This window comes from Aspergillus wentii, assembly GCF_001890725.1.
Source record: "Aspergillus wentii DTO 134E9 unplaced genomic scaffold ASPWEscaffold_10, whole genome shotgun sequence".
Lineage (NCBI taxonomy): Eukaryota > Fungi > Ascomycota > Eurotiomycetes > Eurotiales > Aspergillaceae > Aspergillus > Aspergillus wentii.
In genome coordinates, this window is record NW_024467841.1 from 904,051 (window position 1) to 925,555 (window position 21,505).

Genomic DNA, 21,505 nt, shown 5'->3' on the forward strand with positions numbered 1-21,505 from the left:
ATGACGGCTGTATTTTCTGCCACGAGGAAGGAGCACTCGGGCTTTTCTCCAGATCCTTCAAGAAGCCCCACCGCGCAGAGATACTATATTGAAAGCCCAAGCGTCTCCATCAAGCCATCTGTGCGTGACTATTTTCCAAGTAATTATCAGAGTCAGGCCACATCTTCGAATCCTTCATCAACCTTGCCTTCGCCAACTACGGAACCACTACCTTACACCCCCGCAACCATTAGCAGCCTGTCACTCAACGTCGCCAACGATCACGGGGAGGAAATTATATTGCCTTCCTACGATACCAATGATGTCATCAAAAAGGAGCAAAAGGACCCGGAAGAAACTCTCAGCGAGACCTCTGCTGAATGTTCAACAGACTTTCAACGTGAGACTTTTCGGACGCCAGTGGCTGACGATAGCTCAGTTGAAGAAGAACCATCTAGACATGTCGATTATCTCTCCCATGAATGGAAAGAAGAAGATATGTGGTCATCCTGGCGTTATGTGGCCGCTCGTCGAGATATATATAGCAATGGGGCGAGGCTGGAGAACGCTTCGTGGAGAACATGGGCAAAGCTTAAGCACAATTTGGGCACGATCTCTGCCGAATCCCTCAACTGGTCAGTTTTTTATACTCTAGTTTGAACAAGCTCTAGAGAATTCTCCCCTGCAATTTCCATGCCATCGAGCTAACAGCTAGTAGGCTAAAGGACTGTGACGTAACGTGGCTGTATGGCCCCTTGAAAACAAACAACCGCGAAATAGCACACAACACTTCACCTCCATCCAGCCGGCTTGAAACTCCAAATTTTAATCCAGAAAAAAAGTCTATATTGAAGAAAAAAACTACATCTGAAGCCATTTTACAACGCTCTTTATCCCAGCACACCCTCCTACAACATGCTGGCGCTATTTTGAAGGCCCAAGAAGCGGAGAATAGTCGGAGTCGACCTGCGTTTTCAATGCCGAAATCTGAATTTGGGCAAATGCGAAATCAAATATCTACATTTACATCATCTTCGATTGGTAATACTCCGACGAATGCGGTATCGTCTGGTGTTATGACACCCAACGGAAGGCGCCGTATTCATTTTAACAATGAGGTGGTGCAATGTATCGCTGTCGAGGACAACAACTGGTCGAACGTTTTTGAGAACAAATTTTCCTCGGATGATGATGTTGTAACAATGAGACAGATTCTCCCAAAAGCACCAGTCAGCAATCAAAGTCCTCACCGCGGAAGCCTCAGCAACGAGAACAAAACCATTGCCCCTCTTCCTTCGACCACCCTCAAGTACCGTGGGGACACACCCCAATCCTCCGGAAAATCGATCATGGATTGTTGGTCTGGCAGTTTCTGGGCGCCTAGGCCCCCCCCCAGACACTCTACAGAAACTCTTCGGCCTTCTGGGCCGTCAGCAAGGTTTCTTCTAGATTGTGACGATGGGGATGCCCTACGTTTCAGTTGGCAAACCAAACTACCTCCATACGATTCTTATCAAAGCCATCCTTGGTTCGTGAATCCTGAGGATGAAGCGGAACTAGAAAATGACCGGTGTCTTCAAGTGGGCTCTTCTGATACATTTATGCCTTATAATGAAGGGGTTTTGCCTCATACTGGATTCTTCTACAAAGTGATTGACACAGTCAATACAGCCAGAGATATTGCCCATGTGATATGGAACGTTGGTTGGCGGCGATGATTTCCCGCTCTAGTATTAAGCCAGCGCTAGTTTGATGCCAAATATGGCCTTGCTCGGGAGTTGGAGGACAATTTAAATCTCAAGACATTTTTTAGTTCACATATATAATCAGGGCAGCATATTGGTGGCGTTGATCATAAACTATTTTATGGCGAATCATAAGTTTAAAAAGATATGAAATAAAGGGACCGTGTCTGGTTTTATCTCATTGTGTTATTTTCTTCGGAGCCAAAATGAATTAATTGACTGGGATAATCTCCCTTGTCTCCTTTACTTGTATTTTGATTAGACAGACGACATCAACTCCATAGTTCCATGTTTTCTCTCTATATTATTATACACTATTTATGGGCATATTTACAAACTTCAATCAGCCTGAACTATTCTAGTATTTAGATTTTGCTATCTTTTTTGCATTCATAGGTGCCTATACCTCAGGCACCAGGCATTCAATTAGTACGTACTACATACTTAATTACGGACTATTACGGAGTCCAAGACTTCGTCGCTAGTCCCACCCATCCACCAGTTTCCGCTCGACCCCTGACTACTCCGCCCTAACGATTTCCTTCTTATCTCTCTACCCGATGTACCTACTTTGGTTTTGATCTTCGAGCTTACAGTTGTCTTTGCCTACAGCTGCTAATTCCGTCGGATCAATATCAAGCATACCACAGCTATATCCGTGAAAGGATGGAGAACATTGACATTTCCGAGCTAGTGGAGAGATTGGGGAGTGATGAAGATGCAATTCGCAAAATGGCGGTTTTCAAGCTCCAGAGCAACATCGGAGACCCTTCGTTTGCAGACATTTTCATCTATGAAGGTGGATTAACAAAATTGCGCCATCTATCCCTCCATGCAAGCGGGAATACCTTGGCATACAGCTTAACGAGCTTTGCGAGGTTACTAGAAGTTGACAAAGGCTGGGAATTTGTCGATCAAGAAGTTGTAGAGCGGGTAGGTGTTGGAAATGACAAAATATCCAGTCTAAGGCACAGCTTTTCCAGAACGCAATCATGGGTTTGCATACTAATAGTGATTGGTTTATCTCTAGATCGTCGAGCTTATTGTCACCCATCCGTTAGTGAACATCCTACGCGGAGCGATGTCCATTCTTGTCTCTATCGTATCGCATCCTTATACCGGCAGCCGTCTCTCGCAGGCAGGCATATTCGGTTTTCGTGCATTGAAACCTGCAATCGCTATATACCCACAGTTCCTGGAAATGCTCGTCAGTAGACTTTCCTCCGCCGACCACGCCCTTTGCGCTAATGCGCTACAATTAATAAATTCACTCATGCGCGACTCAATTACAAATGACTCGGAGGTAGAATGGCCCAAGTTTATTCAAAAACTACAAGATCTGGGCGTAATTAGGGCAGTCTACGTTTTGATGCAGGGCACCGCATTGCAAGACCATGCACATCCTTTGATTGAATTTCAATCTCTCACCAAAGTTCTGCTGAGAAAATGGCGAGGAGTTGCTTTGGATCTAGAAAAGCCTGAGCACCGGAGAGCATTAAAAGGGGTTCATTTGGCTAGTAATCCCGAAAAGAATTACGATAAAGCAGTTGGCAATGGCGATGACACACGGCGGTCAAGGAGACACAACCCAGAGAAATGGAGGCGACTCGGATTTGAATCGGAAAACCCAGTGGTAGAATTTCAGGAAATGGGATTTCTGGGAATGATGGATTTGGCAGACTATGTCAGAAACCACCAGGACGAATTTCAAAAAATGCTTTTAGAGCAGTCATCAAAAACAGCCAGTCAAAAATGCCCTATTTCCAAGGCCTCCCTGTCTGTGACTTCTATGCTTTACGAGCATTTCGAGGTAGACAAATCGGAGATGGAAGATGCCAAAAGTTACCTAATACTTGAGTCCCGCTCCAATCTGGACAAATTGTTCAAGCCTTTGCTGCTGCATTGGACGCGCTTGCATGTGGCGGGGCTGCATGCTTTTTTTCGTTTATGGAAATCCACTGGTGCCGAGGCAGAAGATTTCGAAAAAATAGCCGAACTTGTTCGCATTCTGGTCGAATCGGTCGTCGGAGGGGCGCCCCGTACGAAAGATATACAAGATGTCGAGGAGGAGCTAGCCGACTTTGGGTACCATCGGTTACGTGAACTTCAAATGGAACTCCTTGAGCTTACTTATGAAGATGCTTGGGGGCAACATCTACGACAAGTGCGTAATGAATTACACCACGAAGCTCTTCAGTTTGTCAAGGAGCAGAGGATCCGGTGCCTCCTACAAGGATCCTGGTTTCCAAATGAGAATACTTCAAAATCGGACGTGGGACCAACGGCAAAATGCACATATAGATACGCTCAACTCTCCCATAATCGGAGATATCTGCATTTCGGCGATTTTAATATAGATAACAGAAGTCCAGAGCTAGATGCTCTACCAGATAAAAGTGAGATCCTCCCCCCTTTTCGCCCTCGCTTCGTCCCTAGGCTAATTATATTCTCTACTTTCTTTTTCGCCTGTTTTATTAGTTGATTTATCAATCGTGTCATCTGTAGTTTCTAATATTTCGGCATCCCCAGATAATTCGTCTTCTTCCACTGTAAAGACTACATCTCATCAAGTTTCGTCTACCAAAATCACCATACATGGCTTTGCCCACTCAGCTCCCGTCACAGCAGCCACACAGAAAGGTCATGACCATGCTCGCTCGGCCAGCAAGACAACTCAGAAAGAAATCGTTCTATTGACTCTCCGACCACGATCTCACAGCATTGCATCGGAGTGGCTTGATGGTTTACTTATGCTTTTGAACCAACAGCCTATCACAGCGGAGACTAACAGGCTGATCAGCCTAATCAGCAATTATGGACTCAAGATCCGTTTGCTAAATGTTCGCTTTGACGATGCGGCATTCGCAGGCGAGACCCCGAAGGTGCCTCCCCGCGAAGGTCTCGATGACGACTATTATTATGATGTTTTTGGGGGCCCTTGATAAGAAAAACGTTATACCATTTCATCATTATCAGCATTTCCCCATTTGCCCTTCGCTTCTTTGCTTTGTGATTGGGCTTGCACCCAAGGCCCCCAGAAAACCGCTTCTATTTCTTGTGCTTTTTATATTTTCATAGAGCCAAATGCCTATCACAACATTCAATTAACCCTATATATTATTTGTTATTTTGAGATTTCCAAGTATACCCATGGTTAATGAATCTATGTTTTATTATTTATTTGTTTTATTATTTATTTATTTGTTTGTTTGTTTATTTTATTACATCTTATATGGTTTAATTTCAATTCTTTCTTCCCTTCTTAAAAAGAAAAAGCAGAAGAAGTAAAGAGAAGGAAACCAGCCTGGCTAGAATCTACTTTACAATTCAAAACGTGCTACTATTAGCCATTCATGGTGTACATACATAACAATAAAAATGTCCGTGCGTATGCTCGGCATTTCCGAGCTAAGTTCTTATCTAATTAATCTTGTTGAGCTACTATCTTTTGAATCCCCCCCATATTCCGCGCATGCACATACTTGATACTTACATACGCTCACAGGTAATGGGTTCTTGTCTTGTTCTCTATCATGAATCCCTTTTATCTTGATACATACTTGACAATATGGACACCCGAGCCGCAAAGAGGCAGCGGAGATTAACCTCTGAAGGAGAGATTGAAGCACAAATAGACAACACGACAGATTCTAAAAGTTTATCCGAACATGCTTCCCCCACTAAAAATGCCAAATACGCTACCATAGGATTGTCAAATAGACATTCTTCGTCGAACGTGAAAGCCCTTCCCTTCTTGTCTCCGCGGCCTAAAACGATCCCTAGTCAAGGTCACGCCAGTGGCCAAGCTCACTTTCCCTCGCACTTCTCTGATAAAAAGGGGCAAGATAATACACCTGCAAATGAGCAGCAGCGGTGGTCTTCACAGAGGTTCGAAGTAACGCGTACAGCGGAACCTATTGCTGAAATATTGGATGATGATGATTCAATTGAGGATGACTATGATTCATATGATGAGCTGTTCACTCAGCACTTTACAGAAGAGGACAGCATCGCACAAGAGGATGTGAAGTTTCAATCAGATTGCCAGACTCGGCCTAGCAAACCCCTTTCAAATCCCACGAATCCTATACGAAAACCCACTAACTCTACTAAACGCTTTCTTTTACCTTCGAACTTGGGGGTTAAGACTTTAAATCAACTTTCGCCCCTTTCTGCACCCGAGAATGACAAGCGGCCCTGGGCACAGCGGTATGCGCCATTGGATCTAGAGGAGCTAGCAGTCCATAAGAAAAAAGTTGGTGATGTGTCTACTTGGCTGAGTAATGTTTTCACAGGGAGGGACTGGCGTGTATGTATCCTTTATTTTTGCTTTCCCCGCGTTCCCCCTTGCTCATGCTCTTAAGATCATGTTGCTAATGAAATCAGAGACTACTTGTCCTGCGCGGTCCCGCGGGGAGCGGAAAGACAACCACCTTAGCACTATTGTCGAAATCACTAGGCTTTGATATTGTCGAATGGAAAAACCCCTCGACTCCCGAGTTCGGCGTGAGCGGATACTCATCGGTTGGTGTGCAATTCGATGAATTTCTTGGTCGGGGTGATAAGTTTGGGGGACTTGATCTAGATGAGATGGCCGATATTGCTGGGTTTGAAAGGGGTCGCAATAATTCTTTTTCGCAACGACGTGTTCTTCTTGTTGAAGAATTTCCAGCAATGTCGAGCAGAATGTCTTCTAGTCTCTCTGCTTTCAGGCTGTCGCTCCAGCGGTATCTTGCTGCAACAATTGACACTGTATCGAAGATTGGCGATCCCGGAGGACAAGCAAGTCCTCCCATCATCATTATTATTTCGGAGACCCTCTTGGGTTCCGCATCTTCTGCGCTGGACAATTTTACGGCTCACCGGTTACTTGGGCCGGGTATTTACAACCATCCAGGCACCACTATCATTGATTTCAACATCATCGCTCCTACATTTATGAACAAAGCCTTGAGATTGGTTCTCGAAAAGGACGCGAGTCATTCCAAACGCACGAGGATCCCAGGGCCATCTATGATCGAAAATATCTCTGAAATAGGCGACATTCGAAGCGCAATCTCTTCATTAGAGTTTCTTTGTCTAAAAGGCGACAAAACTGGGTCGTGGGGAGGGGGCTTTATAAGCAAGGCCAAGAAGCCCTCTCGGAATAACGTAGCCCTCACATCGATGGAAAGGGAATCATTGAAGATGATCACACAGCGAGAGACCAGCCTAGGCATATTTCATGCCATTGGAAAAATTGTGTACAACAAGCGTGAGGATAGAAGTCTCGCAATGGGGGGGCTCGCGCTCCCTTCTCCTCCAGACTATTTACGCCAACATCACCGCCCAAAGATTTCTCGGGTTTCTGTTGATGAACTTGTGGATGAGACAGGAACTGATATCCAGACATTCATTAGCGCCCTACATGAAAATTACGTGCCGTCATGTGATGGCTTGTCATTTACAGGTTCCCTTAACGGCTGTATCGAGGCATTATCAGATAGCGACATATTGTCTGTCGACCGTAAAGGTCTCCATGGATCTCGGGCATGGCTCGGGGTTGCTGCAAATAGCTTCACGAGAGTGGAAAAGCTGAGGCAGGATGATATCAGTTATCAAGTTGCTGCACGAGGTCTACTTTTTGCTCTCCCTTATCCTGTGAAAAGACGGTCTACGTCAATAAGTGGCTCAAGCCGTGAAGGCGACGTGCACAAGATGTTTTTCCCCGCATCCTTACGGTTAGGGAGCCAGTCTGAGAAAACCCAAGGGCTGGTTGATTTATGGGCAAACCGATTATTAGATCCATTTAATGGATCGAACATTGGTTCCAATTTCAATGGCGACAGTATAGGATCTTGGAGGAACACCCAGTTCAGTCAGGATATAACGCAACAAGGTGACGATTGTGATGTGAGAACAGTAGTGGTGACAATGCTCTCACGCAATGATATGTTACTCTACCAACTCCCATACATGGCTAGAATCTCGAAAAATGAATCTGACATCACAGAGCTTGGGGCAATAACTGGGTTTGGTGAGACTGAAAGGCTAAGTAACGCCATGAGCGACGATATTTTTGATTACTGTGGTGTTTCACCGTTGGAATCATTGACAACCTCCCAGGAAACTTCTCAGTCGCGAAAGTTACGGCGTGTAGCCAAGTCTCGAGGAGTCTGCAACGCGTTTGGCCCACGTCTCCCTCCCTCCACCGGGAGCCAGGAGGATAAGCTAATATTGAGTGACGATGATATTGAGGATGAATGATATTTCTCCTCTCCTGCCGTATCAAATATGTCTGTATTTATGGCTTTTGGCTTCTGATGCATGTACCTGAAATGGCGGTTCGATACCATTGGGATAGGTACTTTTGATTGAGATGATCTGGGGTTGGGGTCAAGTCATTGTCTATGTGTGGGAAAACACAGTTAACTGCCATCCATAATCTAGTGGTGATTTAATTTGATAAAATTTGGTAGTATATTTATTCATTCAATCTCACTATAGAGGATAACCTAATAACAGAGTTTAAAAATCATACATTCTACCTACCTAACTACTACCTTGCTTTGTATTTTGCTAACCATTACCTTACCTAACATTAGTTTTTTAAACTTATAACTATGGAGGAGCAAGCTTTAGTTCTATGAAAAAAAGGGAGGCGAGGTGGGGGTGTTGCCCTTCTTATCTTCACCGTGGAATAAGAGGGAAAAGGAGCAAGGGGACAGTTAATTATTAGTTCTAGTTGGTTAACTAAAAGATACTGGATTTGATAAGCCACATTGCACATGCACTAAACTTACCATCTCCATTCTACTTCCTAATTACCAACAACATTACTTCTGAAATTAATTAGCAGCTTGGTTGAACTTGGTAAAAGATGTTTAATGGTTATGGCAGCCTTTCAAATAGAAAAGGTAACAACAAAAGCTTCACGGATTATGACAGCTTGCCACCCAACACTACAATAGCCAGTCCATGCATCCTCCCACAGAAATCCCAGGACAACACAACTGAAAACGGTTTTAAAAATGAAATTGGAGAAATCGATAACAGCAGTGTAGCAGGCATATGCACTGCGGTGGTCCATGCAACCTTTCCCAGCTGGACAAATATTGCTTTGATGATCTCACTGATATTCGGTGGCTGTTGTGCTAATGTAGGTGGATTCTGAATCATGAATGTACATGCTACTGACTTCGAATATAAAGGTGTTTGCTCTCGAAGCTATTATCAAGTAAGTTATTATCTGGAAAGAATATGGAAGACAAAATGCTGATTTGAGATGAAGAGAACAGCCCAGCTCCGGTGAGACTTTTTTCCCCCTGTCGCTAGATGCCATATGTCCTAATTTCGCCGTACAAAAGGTCCGCTGATAACGTTCGCCCAATTCCTCTTAACGGCGCTTTTTACATTTCCAAGCTTTCTGTCATTTTCCGCGGGATCTCGATTCCCTTTGAAACCTCGTGCCATACCCTTAAAATCATGGGTGTTATACACGGCTTTTTTTGTGACAGTCAATCTCCTCAATAACTGGGCGTTTGCCTATAAGATATCTGTGCCATTACATATCATTTTACGTTCCGCAGGCCCCGTCGCTTCAATGATAATTGGATACTTGTTTAATGGCAAAACATATTCCCAAGGCCAGATAATGGCGGTGGCAATGCTTACCCTAGGTGTTGTCGGCGCAGCTTTGGCTGACGCTCATGCCAAAGGGCAATCAATTGGGATTGGTTCAAGCAAGGGTAATCCTGCTGTCACTGATACTATTACTGGGTTCACTATACTTGTCCTGGCCATGCTTCTTTCCGCATTCCAGGGAATCTATGCAGATCGACTTTACGAAAATCATGGCAGGAATCACTGGAAAGAAGCCCTTTTCTATTCGCACATGCTCTCGTTACCACTATTCCTACCAACGATGCCGCAACTCATCTCTCAGTGGCGAGCTTTACTCACGTCGCCTCCATTGCTTTCTGAATTATCTCACCCTAGAAGCCGGTTCTTTTCAACGCCTCCATCGAATGCCATCGTAGGCATTACATCTATGTCTACCAGCACCAGGGGATCAAGAGCCACATCCAATTTTGGCATTGTATCGTCGCTGCTAGTTACCATCCAGCAGCATGGCTTGGTCCAGTCTACCCTTTTGCAGATTCCAACACGGGTAGCTTATCTTCTGATGAATGCTTTTACACAGTATTTGTGCATTCGTGGGGTTCATCTACTCTCGGCCAAATCATCTTCCCTGACTGTGACGATAGTCCTAAATATCCGCAAACTTGTCTCTCTTTTAATCTCCATTTATCTTTTTGGGAATGACATAGCACCAGGTATCTTTTTTGGTGCTACACTGGTATTCGTGGGAGGTGGTTTGTACGGCTTCGAAGGTGCGAGACTGAAGAAAAATATCAAGAAAAGAGATTAATGGTAAGGATATATCTTCATTGATGATACTGTTGTTATCTCGTGTGTTTTTATTCTTGTTTTCCCCTCTAGATAAAACTATATCCATAGCTGGTGAAAATAACTAAAGCTGTGCGCTTTCTATCTATTAGAGACTTTTATAATATACCTTTTTTGGGGGGGTAAAACTAAGCTGGAGAAAAAAAAAAAATGCCTTGTTAACATGTCACTGAATGTGAACTACATATTTCACTGTAAATTAATATCGACGATGTCAGTTACGCAGTATATAGAAGTCTTATTGAAACATTGACTGAATAAGAACGTAGATCCTAGCATACAGGGACTAAACCACAACAGCTGCATTAATCAATTACCATGTTACCCTAACCATCAGTACCGTCAATGTGTATAGGTGCAGAAAGAGCTAAGTCTCAGTCCGCATGTCCTGTGCCATATAAATAACACCATATTTCGCCATCAGGATTTCTCGAACCCACCAAGTGCCCCACTACAAGACTTCACCAACAATCTTCGCTGCTTCTTTGTAAGTCTCTAGAAGTCTTTCGCACTTTTCTCTTTCTGCCTTGATGCCGTCATCTTCATAGAGGAGCTCGGCAAAAAGATCCTCCTTATAGAGTTCACTGACAAGCCTATTCTGCACAACATCTTTACTGTGGTTGACAAGAAGATGCATGATGGCTTTAGGTACTTGGTCAGCAATTGTTTCCCTGACGATATTAAAATAAGAGGAAATTAGCCGGCGAATCAACTCTGTCTCTAACATTTCCCGGTCGCTGAGTGCGGGCTCCGGATTATCAATCGACTGAAAACAAGTCAGCTTTGGTTAACCTTACATATGGAATAAAGAAAATATGAAACCTACAAATTGATGCAGCTCGCTACCATATTCCGATGAGACTGTATAATCCTCAGATGGCATGGTAGGGGAGCGAACCTCTGTTCGACGGATACCTTGGCTAATGCCAGATTCGCCAGGGTAGTTGACTTGTTTGGTCTGGTTTGGTGGCTGGGAAAGCGAAGCAGAATTTTGTACACCGTCCTTCCCAAAAAAATAGTTGAGAAAAGAATCACGGGCGGTATTAGAAGCCCCAAAAACAGCATGGGAGTTCGGATTTGCACCATTAAGCGTGGCTGTGATACCGTTCTCTGCAACCTTGCCTATATGGGGAGACATGCTCCGGGAGCCTTTTGCTGATTGACCCCTGATATGGATATTTTGTGTCTTTGCCTCAGGGTACTGCTCCTCTTCATCATCCGGTGTACCAGAAGCAGTTCCATTGGCACCATTGAGCTCCTTGAGTCGGCGTTTCTCTCGCTTTTTCCTATCGTCGGCCAATGCCGCCTTTCTGTCCTGTTCTTGCTTGTTTTGGATGATCGAAGACATTGCAGCTGCAGCACCCAGAAAGTTTGGGTGGTTTGTGTTAATATAGGCTCTTTGGATAGAAATTAGTGATTCCACATATCCTGAGCAAGGCCCTAGACGTTCGCGGAGGAGGTCAGAAACCACCTCAATCAGTTTCGCCTGAAGCCGGGGAAACCTTAGGAGTTCCTGTGAGCCACACGTATGACATATCTTAATGAGTTCCTCATAAACTAGTTCAACGCATCTCTGACTGGGAGATTCTAGCATTTTGATTTGAGGCTTGACAAGCAAGTCAAAAGCAAGCTCAGGAACAAAGAGGCTGGGACGCGGCCCTGTGGAGTTTCGGATTGCGGTCCTAATGTCAGACACTGACAGATTATGCGTAGGATCGATTGTTTCAAGAGAGTTTCCGAACACGGAGTTGAAAATATAATATATCCGAGCACCACCACAGAGCTCCTTGGTCGATATTTCAGACGACGTTCCATCTATCGAAGAAATGAAAGACGACGCAAAACGAGTCATCAATTGCAGTATCAGTGACCCCCGGTGTTCCTTCCCGCTGAACTGCTTGTTTCCATAGCTGGCGAGCTCTTGTTGCGTCTGGCCCATCAGGGTGTTCAAGCGGGCTTTAATGTCCGGCAACCGGTCTCTAATATGTGCCATTAGAGTAGTATTCAGAGTTTTCGCAAGAAAATGAGTTCCACATCGGTTTGCCATATTTCGATAAGCAGGGTGGTGTCGAAAGAATTCAGCTTCCCCTTGTAGCGCAGTAGATAATGACTTGCCAGACTGGATATCTTGTTGAGATCTGTTGACAACACCGATAAACCCAAGCTTCAAAGGATAGACACGACCAGATAGAATATCCATAGCATTGGTGCCATGATCCATAAGATCCAATTTTGTTAAAACACCAATTGTTCGTCTACCCATAGGGTCCACTTGACGGGCGAGCTTTAGCGCCTCCGAGTTGACAAGATCAACGTTGGCCGGGGATACGGCAAGGATGATGCTGTTTGGCTTTGCAATATACTCCAGAATCAACATCCGGGTCTGCTTCTCGATATCAGAGGGTTGGTCTCCAATAGGCACCTTGGTTAGACCTGGTAGGTCAACCATGGTGAGGTTAAGCACATGAGGGGAAAAGATCTTCAAATTAATGGGCTGTCTGTTAATTCCCTTGTTGCTCCCAGCTATTCGCGCGGTCTCTGCTTCAATTTCTTGTTTGACCAAAGCAAAATCGTCAAACTTCCGACCAGGCAGATGATGAAATTCGGCCCATTCGTGTTGACCGGCTACACTGGCAGCCGTGTGAGGTACATGGATCTCATCACTTTCAGGCCTGTCGTGGCGTTCGCTAGGAATGTTTATAAGCTGCAAGATCAATGGGCGCCTGGTGACTATGCCACTTCCTCTTGGTAGAAAATCTCTACCAACAATGTTTTCCAACACAGATGACTTCCCAGATGACTGAGATCCTACCACAACCTGGCAAATAAATTAGAATTGAACTTTGCTCCAAACAGCAAGAGGAAATGTATTTTGAAGGGCAGAACTCACAATCTGCGGCAAATCCAGAGAGTCATTTCCAATTGTATTGAAGACCAGATCCTGTAGCTTGTTAACAGTAACAAGCAGATCTTCACCAAGAGATGCCATGTTGTGTATAATGAATTTTCTCTTTTGCTTATGGGTAGAAGCTCAAGGTTCTGTTAGGCCATGAAAAAGGAATAGTTATCAGAAGAATTAAAGAAGAGAATGCACTGGCTGTTGGTGGTGCTTTGGGAGTAGATGGAGGCAAATAGAATTTGAAGAAAGAATGATAGGAACTAAATTCTTCTTGTCATCGGCGTGTGTAAAGAGGAATTGCAGATGGGATACACCGCAGAGCGGAGCATACGGAGTACATAGGCTTTTCTTGTACCTTATTTATCCGGGCACTTTTCCACTGTCCCACGATGAAAGCATTTTCACGTGATATCTGAGGAGCTCACATAATCTAGATTATGTAATGTAACCGGACACCAAGCTGCGCAGGACACTGAGCTGCGTGGTGGGCTGCAGCTAACTCCACACCCATGATTCTAATAAAATGCAGTCTTATTTTTAAAGCTTTTTACACCTATATAAATGTAATATATTAAGAAATAAAAGAATAACTATTTAATAGGGTATTTTAGCTAGTTATAACCTTCTTAGTTATAATTACTATAGTATGTAGCATGCTATAGCTTTAGTCCTAATAATAGACCTAGTTCTACTTCTCTCTCTCTCTTTACTATTTTTTAAGTAGCTTAAAGGCCTATTAAACTTCCTCTATTCTAAGTATAGTATTATAAGGTCTCTTTTCTCTTCTTTTAATATATTTTTAAAGCCTATAGCTAATAAATTTCTTATTAAAGTAGGATTATATTATATATAATAACCTTTACCCCCTTTATTACCTTTTTAAGTACTGCTTCTACTATAATAGAGGATAGTAACTAGGTTTATAGCTCTTTAAGCTACTTTTTCTATTAATTTAGTTAGTATAGATTAGTATAGCTAAGGTAAAAGGATTAGTTACTATTTAATATTAAGGGTAAGGTAGGTATTTTTAGCTTAATATAAAGCTTTAATAGTACTCTCTCTATTTTTAAAGGAATAAGACTGATTACTATAAATCCTAAAGCTATATTTAATATTAAGAAGGCCTAGTAATATACTTTCCTATATATTATTAGAAAATTACTTTTATTATAGTCTATACTATACTAAATAGCTTCCTAAATTTATTAGCTATATAGCTTCTTTAATAGCCTAAAATAGGCTATATCTAGTAGTTAGAGAAAATAAGATAAATAAGAGGGTATATATAGAGGAATAATCTTCCTTCCTATATAAAATTAGTTAAATTTAGTAGTAATATGACTACTATAGTTATTAAGGATTAAAAGGTGATACTAGCCTATAGTTTTTAAAGCTATTTAAGACTTATATTATTATTTATCTACCTATTATTACTAGTATTAATAGTTTAATTCCCTAGGATCTCTCTATACTAATAAGATTAGTATTTAACCTTTACTATAATAAAATATAGTAGTAGAATAGTATTTATAGTATTTATTATAATAATTACTATTACCTACTCTTAATTACTAGATTACAAAAGCTTTACTTAAGATCTTTATATCTTTAATCTATAGATAATCTTAGCTATAAAGGTAATATCTATCAAGAACCTTTTCTTATCTATATTATAAATATCTTATTTAAGAATACTATATTTCTATATAATATTTTAAACTAGCTTAAACTATCTTTAGATTAACTTAGGATCCTAATATTTTATATATTAGTAGTTATATTTAGAGCTATATTTTAACTAGATTTCTAGATAGTATTATATAAATTATATTACTTATTTCTTATTAATACTAGCCTATAGCTATTATAATAGCTTTAATTTTATAAGGTAAAAAAGAATTACTAAATACTATATATAAATAATCTAGAGTAATAGACTATACTAGTCTATATCTAGAATCTATTACTTTAATATCCCTTCTTTAAGATTTAATAGTTTTTAAGAATTTATAGTTATTCTAGTATAAGGAATAACTCTATTAAGCTATATTATAAAGGTTTTTAAAGGTATATTATATATAGTTATATAGATAGTTTTTAAGTTAAATTAGCCTTAATAAAAAGCTTTAACTAGCGTGTCACACAAGTCGAGTTTGAGTAGAGATTTAGGACTCAACTCGTGAGTCAAGTTAGAAGGTAGGACTTAAACTCATGAGTAGAGTTAGGGTTTAGGACTTGAACTCATGCTAAGAAGAGTAAGAGTAGAGTAAGAGTTAGTATTTTTACTGTATTTTACTATATTTTCAAGCCTCCCCCATATAAAATAGGTGTATTTTTGGTATTATAAGTAGAGTTTTAAAATATTTAGAGCTTAAACTTATAGAATGAGTCCTAAATCTTAACTTAACTCATATTACAAGTCCTGAATCTCAACTCAAACTCGCCTCATTACTCGAACTCTACTCATTACTCATGAGTAAACTCAACTCGTGTGACACACTAGCTTTAACTACTAATTTTATTTACTCCTCCTAAGATAGAGGCTCTATATTAAATATATACTGAAAAAAGGCTTTAAAATATAGCTATAATAACTTAGGGGCAGCAGCGGTGGTGACTACACAGCTTAGTGTCATGCATAGCTTGGTGTCTGATTACATTAACTAGGTACTAGTTCACATAATCAGACACTGAGCTGTACAGCTCAGCTTCCCATAGAAAATCCTTAGTTTCAAGTCCTTTAGATCTCAACAACTATTAATTATAATAGAGTAAAACCTGTTATATTATATCTAATACTATATTATAAGGCTTTTTAACACTTTTATACTATTTTTTATCATTTATCTAGCTTAAAATATAGAAAATATGATATTATATACCTATAAGTAACCTAGTTCCTGAAATTTGTGTATTAAACTATCTAGAAGTCTTCTTCCTTAATAAATATAGATATATACTATTATATAAGTTCTATTATTAAAAATATAGGTCCTATAGCTATTTGTTATCAGGATATTCAACCTTAAAAAAAGTACTTGAATGTAAAATACAGTGCCGCGCAGCTCACTATCATGTGCAGCTCGCTGTCCGTTTACATTAGTGTAATTAGATAATGAACTGGCAGGATAACAAGCCGCCAGCGGTTGACCACCGCCACCTCTAAAATACATGAGATTCAATAATCCCATTAAAATCAAAGCTTTTAAAGCACTATTTTCAGTATAGAAGCTCTATCTAGATATAAGAGATTAAGGCTTGCTATTAAGGCTTTTAATAAGGGCTAATTCTCTTTAAAATAGGTATATACTAATACTCTTAATATTAAGATAAGTACCTTTTAAAGGCTACTTAAGAGGGGCTAAATCCTGTAATATTTTAGAGGCTAATCTAAGGAAGCTTTCTAATATAGATAAATTAGTTTTAAAGTAAAGGATTCTTAATATAGACTTTTAAAGCTATCTGTTACGGCACCCTTATCAGTGACCATACCAGGCAGAATTAGGTGGTCAAAAGGAAATGGATATTCTTATTATAAAGAATTATAATTTACTATAATAATGCTCTTTATAGCTACTATTACGCATATACTTATATAACATAGTATATAGTACTATATCTTAGTAAGTATACTATTTAGTATACTATCTCATATACTATAAATAATAAAGGATATATAAGGACACTTATTTTATATACTTAAATAGTTCTTTATAATTAATATAAGTTATTATTCTATAGTTACCTTTTAATTACTAACCCTAACTATTCTACCTACTTATTTATATATCTATTACTTAATTAAGGAGTATATATACTTCTTAGCCTTACTTCTCCCTTTAACTACCTTACTATGTTCTTAAGCACCTTAGTTTATAGGAACACTCTAGTTACTGTTAATCAGTGTGTCACACGAGTTGAGTTTGAGTAGGGATTTAGGACTCGACTCGCGAGTTAAGTATTGATTTAGGACTTAAACTCATACTAAGAAGAGTAAGAGTAGAGTAAGAGTCAGTATTTTTACTGTATTTTACTATATTTTTAAGCCTCCTCTATATAAAATAGGTGTATTTTTAGTATTATGAGTAGAGTTTTAAAATATTTAGAGCTTGAACTCATAGTATAAGTCCTAAATCTCAACTTGAACTTGCCTCATTACTCGAAATCTACTCATTACTTATGAGTAGACTTGACTCGTGTGACACACTACTGTTAATATCCTTAGATTAGGGTCATAGGTTAGTATTTCCCTGACTTGACTCACCAGTTTATAGGTTCGGTACCATTGTGAGATCCCAGGGTGTGACACTATCCCCTTACTATTATTAAAGTGTACTACCTTATTAAGCTTCCTCTTACTATAAAATTAAAGCTATCTAAGCTAAAAATATATTTATTAATAAGAAATAGGGTAACTAATTTATCTACTCCTATAAAGCTAGATTAAAGTTAAAATATATAAGAAGATATAACTATTAATATATAAAATATAAAGATCTAAAGACTTTAAATTAGTTTAAAATACTATATTTTTATATAGTATTCTTAAATAAGATATATATAATATAGATAAAACTAGCTTTTAAATAGGGATAGCTTTAACTATAAAGGTTATCTATAGTTTGAAGTTTAGAAAAATATATACTAGAGTAATTTAGCTTAAGAAAGAGAAGAGTTAAATTATCTTAATAAGTATATTTAATATACTAGCTACTATACTATAGTTACTACAGTAAAGAAGGCTATAATTATTTAAAATATCTAGCTAGATTAAATACCTAGTAGAACTATATATATTTTATTTATATAGTATTAAAAAGCTTTAATTTTAATGAATTCATTATTAATACACGCCTTTCAGTGGTGGCGGCGGTCAACCACCAGCAGTTCGTTGTTCGATTACGTTACCAGCTCCCATCCGTCTGAATTTTACATTGAGACTCGCCCTGATTGGCCTGATATCTTCACCGCCCCTTTCTGCCACCAGTCTGCGCAGGCCACTGAAGTGGCCCTCACACACCCTTGTAAATAGACTATAAGGGCCTCATTCAAGTATACAGAATAGGTTGATCACTGATACATTAAGCAGCTCGGGTATTGGAAGGGTTGAAAGGTTGTGTGAAGCATATCTGAGAGGATATATATGAAAATGTGAAAATGTTTATTACATCATAGCTCAATTTAATTCAAGTTTATCAATGAAGCATCATACTTGCCCGTACTTGATGATAGGGCCGTAAAAAGTAGTATGTTTATTGACACCAGAGACAAGATCAAGAACACAATAGAAGACTCAAGCCTGTAATCAGGCGAAGAAAAGTAACCTTGCTAGAAATTTCAGGAATGGGACCATAGCATTTAAATTCACCTTGAACGCAAGCATTACATCAAGCACATTTCAAAGAACCCAAATGAGGTATATACAGAGGCACTTGTGAGATGTAATATCTGTATAATCAAAAGAAAACAGATGTTTGAAGTGGGAGGGATTGTGCAAGAGAAAGGAGCGTAGAAAGAGGCCTACAAGACATGCCCAAAGACCTATTATCCTTCATCCAGCTGAATGTTTGAATGACGAAAAGCCACCAAGAGAAGGCAGGTAAAAACTTTTACCTGCTAAGTTGTACGTAATTCGCAGGGAAAAGACCTTTTTTGCCACTGTATTCACCAAACCACCAATCGTCATCAGGGAATTCCTAGGGCATGCTGTTAGTCTGGCTTTCATTTTATATAGAAAGCATCAACTTACAATGTTAAGAATTTCGGCACCTTCGGGGAAGCTGAGTTCATTGTCCTCAGCAGCTTCATAGTCGTAAAGGGCCATTGCAACAGACCCATTATCCGGCTTGGAGACGAGAGGCACAGGGGAATCATTCGGAGGCACCCGGGCATCTGCTTCTTCATGTGCATGGGGGTCCGATGGCAGCTGGATTTGTTCATCACTTCCCACAAGTTCAACATAATTACTGGGGAAGAGACCCCGCTCGCCCTTAAAGTTGACGCCCAGCCACCAATCCTTATCCACCATTTCAATGTCGGTTACATATTCTCCTTCACTTAGTTCAATTTCATTGTCTTCCGCTTTCTCATAATCATACTGCACAATGGCACGAATACCGCCACTCAGCTGGTTACCAGTAGCGGTAGATTCAGCTGTTGCGCGGCCCAGGTTATCATGAGAGATGTCCTCGAAGCCCGTATCGCTCGGGGCTAGTTGTTGGGCATTTTCAATGGGCAACGTGGCAGGTGACGATTGTTCATCATAAGAATCCGCGACTCCCCGGCCGACTGGGATAGCAACACGTATGGGAGAAGATTCGCGAACAGGGGATGGGATTGGGGGAGTAGGTGAGCGAGGATCATTAGGTGGGCTAGGAATAGCTCGCTGAGGTTCAGAATCCTGCTCGATTTCTGGGCCCATAGATGCGTTTGGTAGGCCGGGCAGAGGAACGCTACGCCCAGTGTCACCACTGGACGTCTCGGGGTTCTTTTCTGGGCTGGATGTTTCCTTGGGAGAATCATGCGCAAACTGGTCCCGCACGGCATTGATACTCTTCTTGGGGATTCGAGACTCTGCATTTTCCTCGTCTGCTGAAATGTCTGCAGCTTGCTGTGAGAAATTGCTTCCAGTAGACTTGCCAGTGTGCGTGGTTTGGACAGGAGCCCAGGTTTTACCTGTGTACGAGCTCTTCCAGTCACCCTTGCCGCTATGTTGGCCCCGAATGGGTATCTCCGTTCCTGCGGGTGTTGATGGGATTTGACCACCACCCAGTTCACGTTCTTTGGCTTTCTTTTCCCCCCATAGCTGCGCGGGAGTCTTGCCTCCTTGGACAGCAAAATTCCTGCTTGCACTCCCAATCTGAGAGCCAGCAGGCGTCGGTTTTGAAGCAGCAAAGTCACTTGGAAGAGGGGGCTTGGTCCCCGTGAATGACGGCGCAGTGCCAAATTTGTTAGAGACTTTTGGTTTTGGCAAGCTTGATAAGCGCCCTGTTGGACTGGAAATCGTAGCTTGGTCAGGCAACGTTGTGAAGTCATCAATCGCCTGGGGTTTAGCCACTGCTCCAGAATTGACATGGGCAGGTCCTGGACTATCACTTGACCTCTGGGCTTTGGAGCGAATCGCAGCAATATCAACTTTACCAACTGGCTCATAAGCGCCTTTTACAGGCCCCGGGCGGTCATCCTTGAGATCACCCGCCTCACGTGCTTGTCTCCTTATAGCAGCAATATCCACCTTCCCTACGGGTTGGTAGCCACCCTTGACAATGCCTTCATGGGTTTCAGTAGCATCGCCATGTTTCTCCGTTGACGTGGGATTGTGTTGAGACTTCAAGTCATGTATGTTCACTCTGGTAGGCTTATAGGCTGGCTGGACTTTTTCAAGCTGCGTCCTAGTGACTGGCGGTGCATCAGGACCCCAACCATCATCATCAACCATGCTATTCTGATGGGAGGGCCCCGACCTCGATATGGCTGCCACGGGATTAATGCCAACACCGCCATTTCGGGTCGGTGTAAAGACGGGCTTGCTGGCAATCGAAGGCTTAGATGTAGTAGAAATTGGAGGAGCTTCGATTCCTGATGAATATTTTGCACCGGATGAATCGGCAACTTTCTGTATGATACCTTCGGAAGTCAAATCCCCATCTGAGCGAGCGGTAACTTGCACATGATAACCCTGAAGTAGTTAGCATGGGTTTGTTGTCTCTCGTATGGACATTAAAAGGGGCACCTAACATGTAAAAGTTTTGACACGGCAGACAAGTGACTGGTAAAATACCCTTTGGTTCTTTCGGGTACACCATCCCCGCACCATGCAATGAGGACGTTCTTGGGTAATTGCGTATTTGGATCGGTAACCTTGACATAAGCAAATTGCACTTTGCCCTCAGAGAATTCCTCAATCAAGTCCGTTAATTCGCCCTCTTGATGCTGTCAATCAGTTTGTGATTTTACTAATTGTGTTTGAAGAAACGTAAAAAAGGCCAGGAAGGAAGAGGCGGGGTTGCGAGGGGGGGGAGAAGCTAACCTCCAGTACTTTGAACCTTGAGGACACTTTCTTTGTTGCCAGTATCTTGCTGGAACACATTCACGAGGGGCGTGGAAACAGAGAAAACAGCCCATTGGCCGAAAGTTGGCGAGCTAGCTGGAATGGAAGCATTTACCACAGTTTGGTAGCTCTTCGTTATAGAGGGGCCATTGGACGAGAGATTGAGGGACGCCATGACTAGAAGCTGGTCTTGAAGAGCAAATATATTGCCAACGAGTAATCTCGATTTAAGGATTTTTAGAAAAGTACCTCCAATTTTAGAGAAGTACTTCCAATGCACAAAGCACTAACACACTAGCATCAGTGGTTAGGGACATGTCTTAATATAAATAAGAAATATGCCCCAGCAGTATATAGGGGTTATACCTATAGAAAGGGCCAATA

At 41.3% G+C, this 21,505-nt stretch overlaps 6 protein-coding genes across 6 annotated transcripts; 4 read left to right on the plus strand and 2 right to left on the minus strand.

Moving 5' to 3' along the window:
• On the plus strand, nucleotides 1-1,697 carry ASPWEDRAFT_177783 (protein phosphatase regulator REG1; the record flags this gene model as incomplete). The annotated part of the gene is made up of 2 exons (XM_040831715.1): nucleotides 1-614; nucleotides 698-1,697. 2 exons carry the CDS (start codon nucleotides 1-3, stop codon nucleotides 1,695-1,697), a joined length of 1,614 nt encoding a protein of 537 aa, XP_040683727.1.
• Nucleotides 1,698-2,390: 693 nt separating this feature from the next.
• ASPWEDRAFT_122333 (ELMO/CED-12 family protein) lies at nucleotides 2,391-4,666 on the plus strand (the record flags this gene model as incomplete). The annotated part of the gene is made up of 3 exons (XM_040829151.1): nucleotides 2,391-2,657; nucleotides 2,755-4,120; nucleotides 4,203-4,666. 3 exons carry the CDS (start codon nucleotides 2,391-2,393, stop codon nucleotides 4,664-4,666), a joined length of 2,097 nt encoding a protein of 698 aa, XP_040683728.1.
• Nucleotides 4,667-5,292: 626 nt separating this feature from the next.
• On the plus strand, nucleotides 5,293-7,970 carry ASPWEDRAFT_33253 (putative cell cycle checkpoint protein Rad17; the record flags this gene model as incomplete). Its single annotated transcript, XM_040833749.1, has 2 exons — nucleotides 5,293-6,033; nucleotides 6,111-7,970. The coding sequence occupies 2 exons, from the start codon at nucleotides 5,293-5,295 to the stop codon at nucleotides 7,968-7,970; spliced, it is 2,601 nt and encodes an 866-aa protein (XP_040683729.1).
• A 496-nt stretch (nucleotides 7,971-8,466) lies between these two features.
• On the plus strand, nucleotides 8,467-10,347 carry ASPWEDRAFT_46789 (putative UPD-GlcNAc transporter (Mnn2-2)). The gene is made up of 4 exons (XM_040836839.1): nucleotides 8,467-8,862; nucleotides 8,915-8,940; nucleotides 8,995-9,011; nucleotides 9,071-10,347. Exons 1-4 carry the CDS (start codon nucleotides 8,584-8,586, stop codon nucleotides 10,132-10,134), a joined length of 1,386 nt encoding a protein of 461 aa, XP_040683730.1. The 5' UTR covers nucleotides 8,467-8,583; the 3' UTR covers nucleotides 10,135-10,347.
• Nucleotides 10,348-10,378: 31 nt separating this feature from the next.
• On the minus strand, nucleotides 10,379-13,409 carry ASPWEDRAFT_46790 (dynamin-related GTPase DNM1). Its single transcript, XM_040836840.1, has 3 exons — nucleotides 13,063-13,409; nucleotides 10,999-12,990; nucleotides 10,379-10,938 (listed from the first exon to the last, which is right to left on the minus strand). Exons 1-3 carry the CDS (start codon nucleotides 13,159-13,161, stop codon nucleotides 10,624-10,626), a joined length of 2,406 nt encoding a protein of 801 aa, XP_040683731.1. The 5' UTR covers nucleotides 13,162-13,409; the 3' UTR covers nucleotides 10,379-10,623.
• Nucleotides 13,410-18,680: 5,271 nt separating this feature from the next.
• Nucleotides 18,681-21,296, minus strand: ASPWEDRAFT_122156 (putative actin binding protein; the record flags this gene model as incomplete). Its single annotated transcript, XM_040829135.1, has 4 exons — nucleotides 18,681-18,767; nucleotides 18,821-20,749; nucleotides 20,809-20,996; nucleotides 21,101-21,296. 4 exons carry the CDS (start codon nucleotides 21,294-21,296, stop codon nucleotides 18,681-18,683), a joined length of 2,400 nt encoding a protein of 799 aa, XP_040683732.1.
• Nucleotides 21,297-21,505: the final 209 nt, after the last annotated feature.

What these genes read in the sequence shown, in the direction of transcription:
- ASPWEDRAFT_46789 (XM_040836839.1), top strand. Translation starts at nt 8,584, where the DNA reads ATGTTTAATGGTTATGGCAGCCTTTCAAATAGAAAAGGTAACAACAAA. An exon ending in TCGGTGGCTGTTGTGCTAAT is followed by an intron (nt 8,863 to 8,914) that starts GTAGGTGGATTC and finishes TCGAATATAAAG; the next exon opens with GTGTTTGCTCTCGAAGCTAT.
- ASPWEDRAFT_46790 (XM_040836840.1), bottom strand. Translation starts at nt 13,161, where the DNA reads ATGGCATCTCTTGGTGAAGATCTGCTTGTTACTGTTAACAAGCTACAG. An exon ending in CTCTGGATTTGCCGCAGATT is followed by an intron (nt 12,991 to 13,062) that starts GTGAGTTCTGCC and finishes TTTATTTGCCAG; the next exon opens with GTTGTGGTAGGATCTCAGTC. An exon ending in GTAGCGAGCTGCATCAATTT is followed by an intron (nt 10,939 to 10,998) that starts GTAGGTTTCATA and finishes ACTTGTTTTCAG; the next exon opens with TCGATTGATAATCCGGAGCC.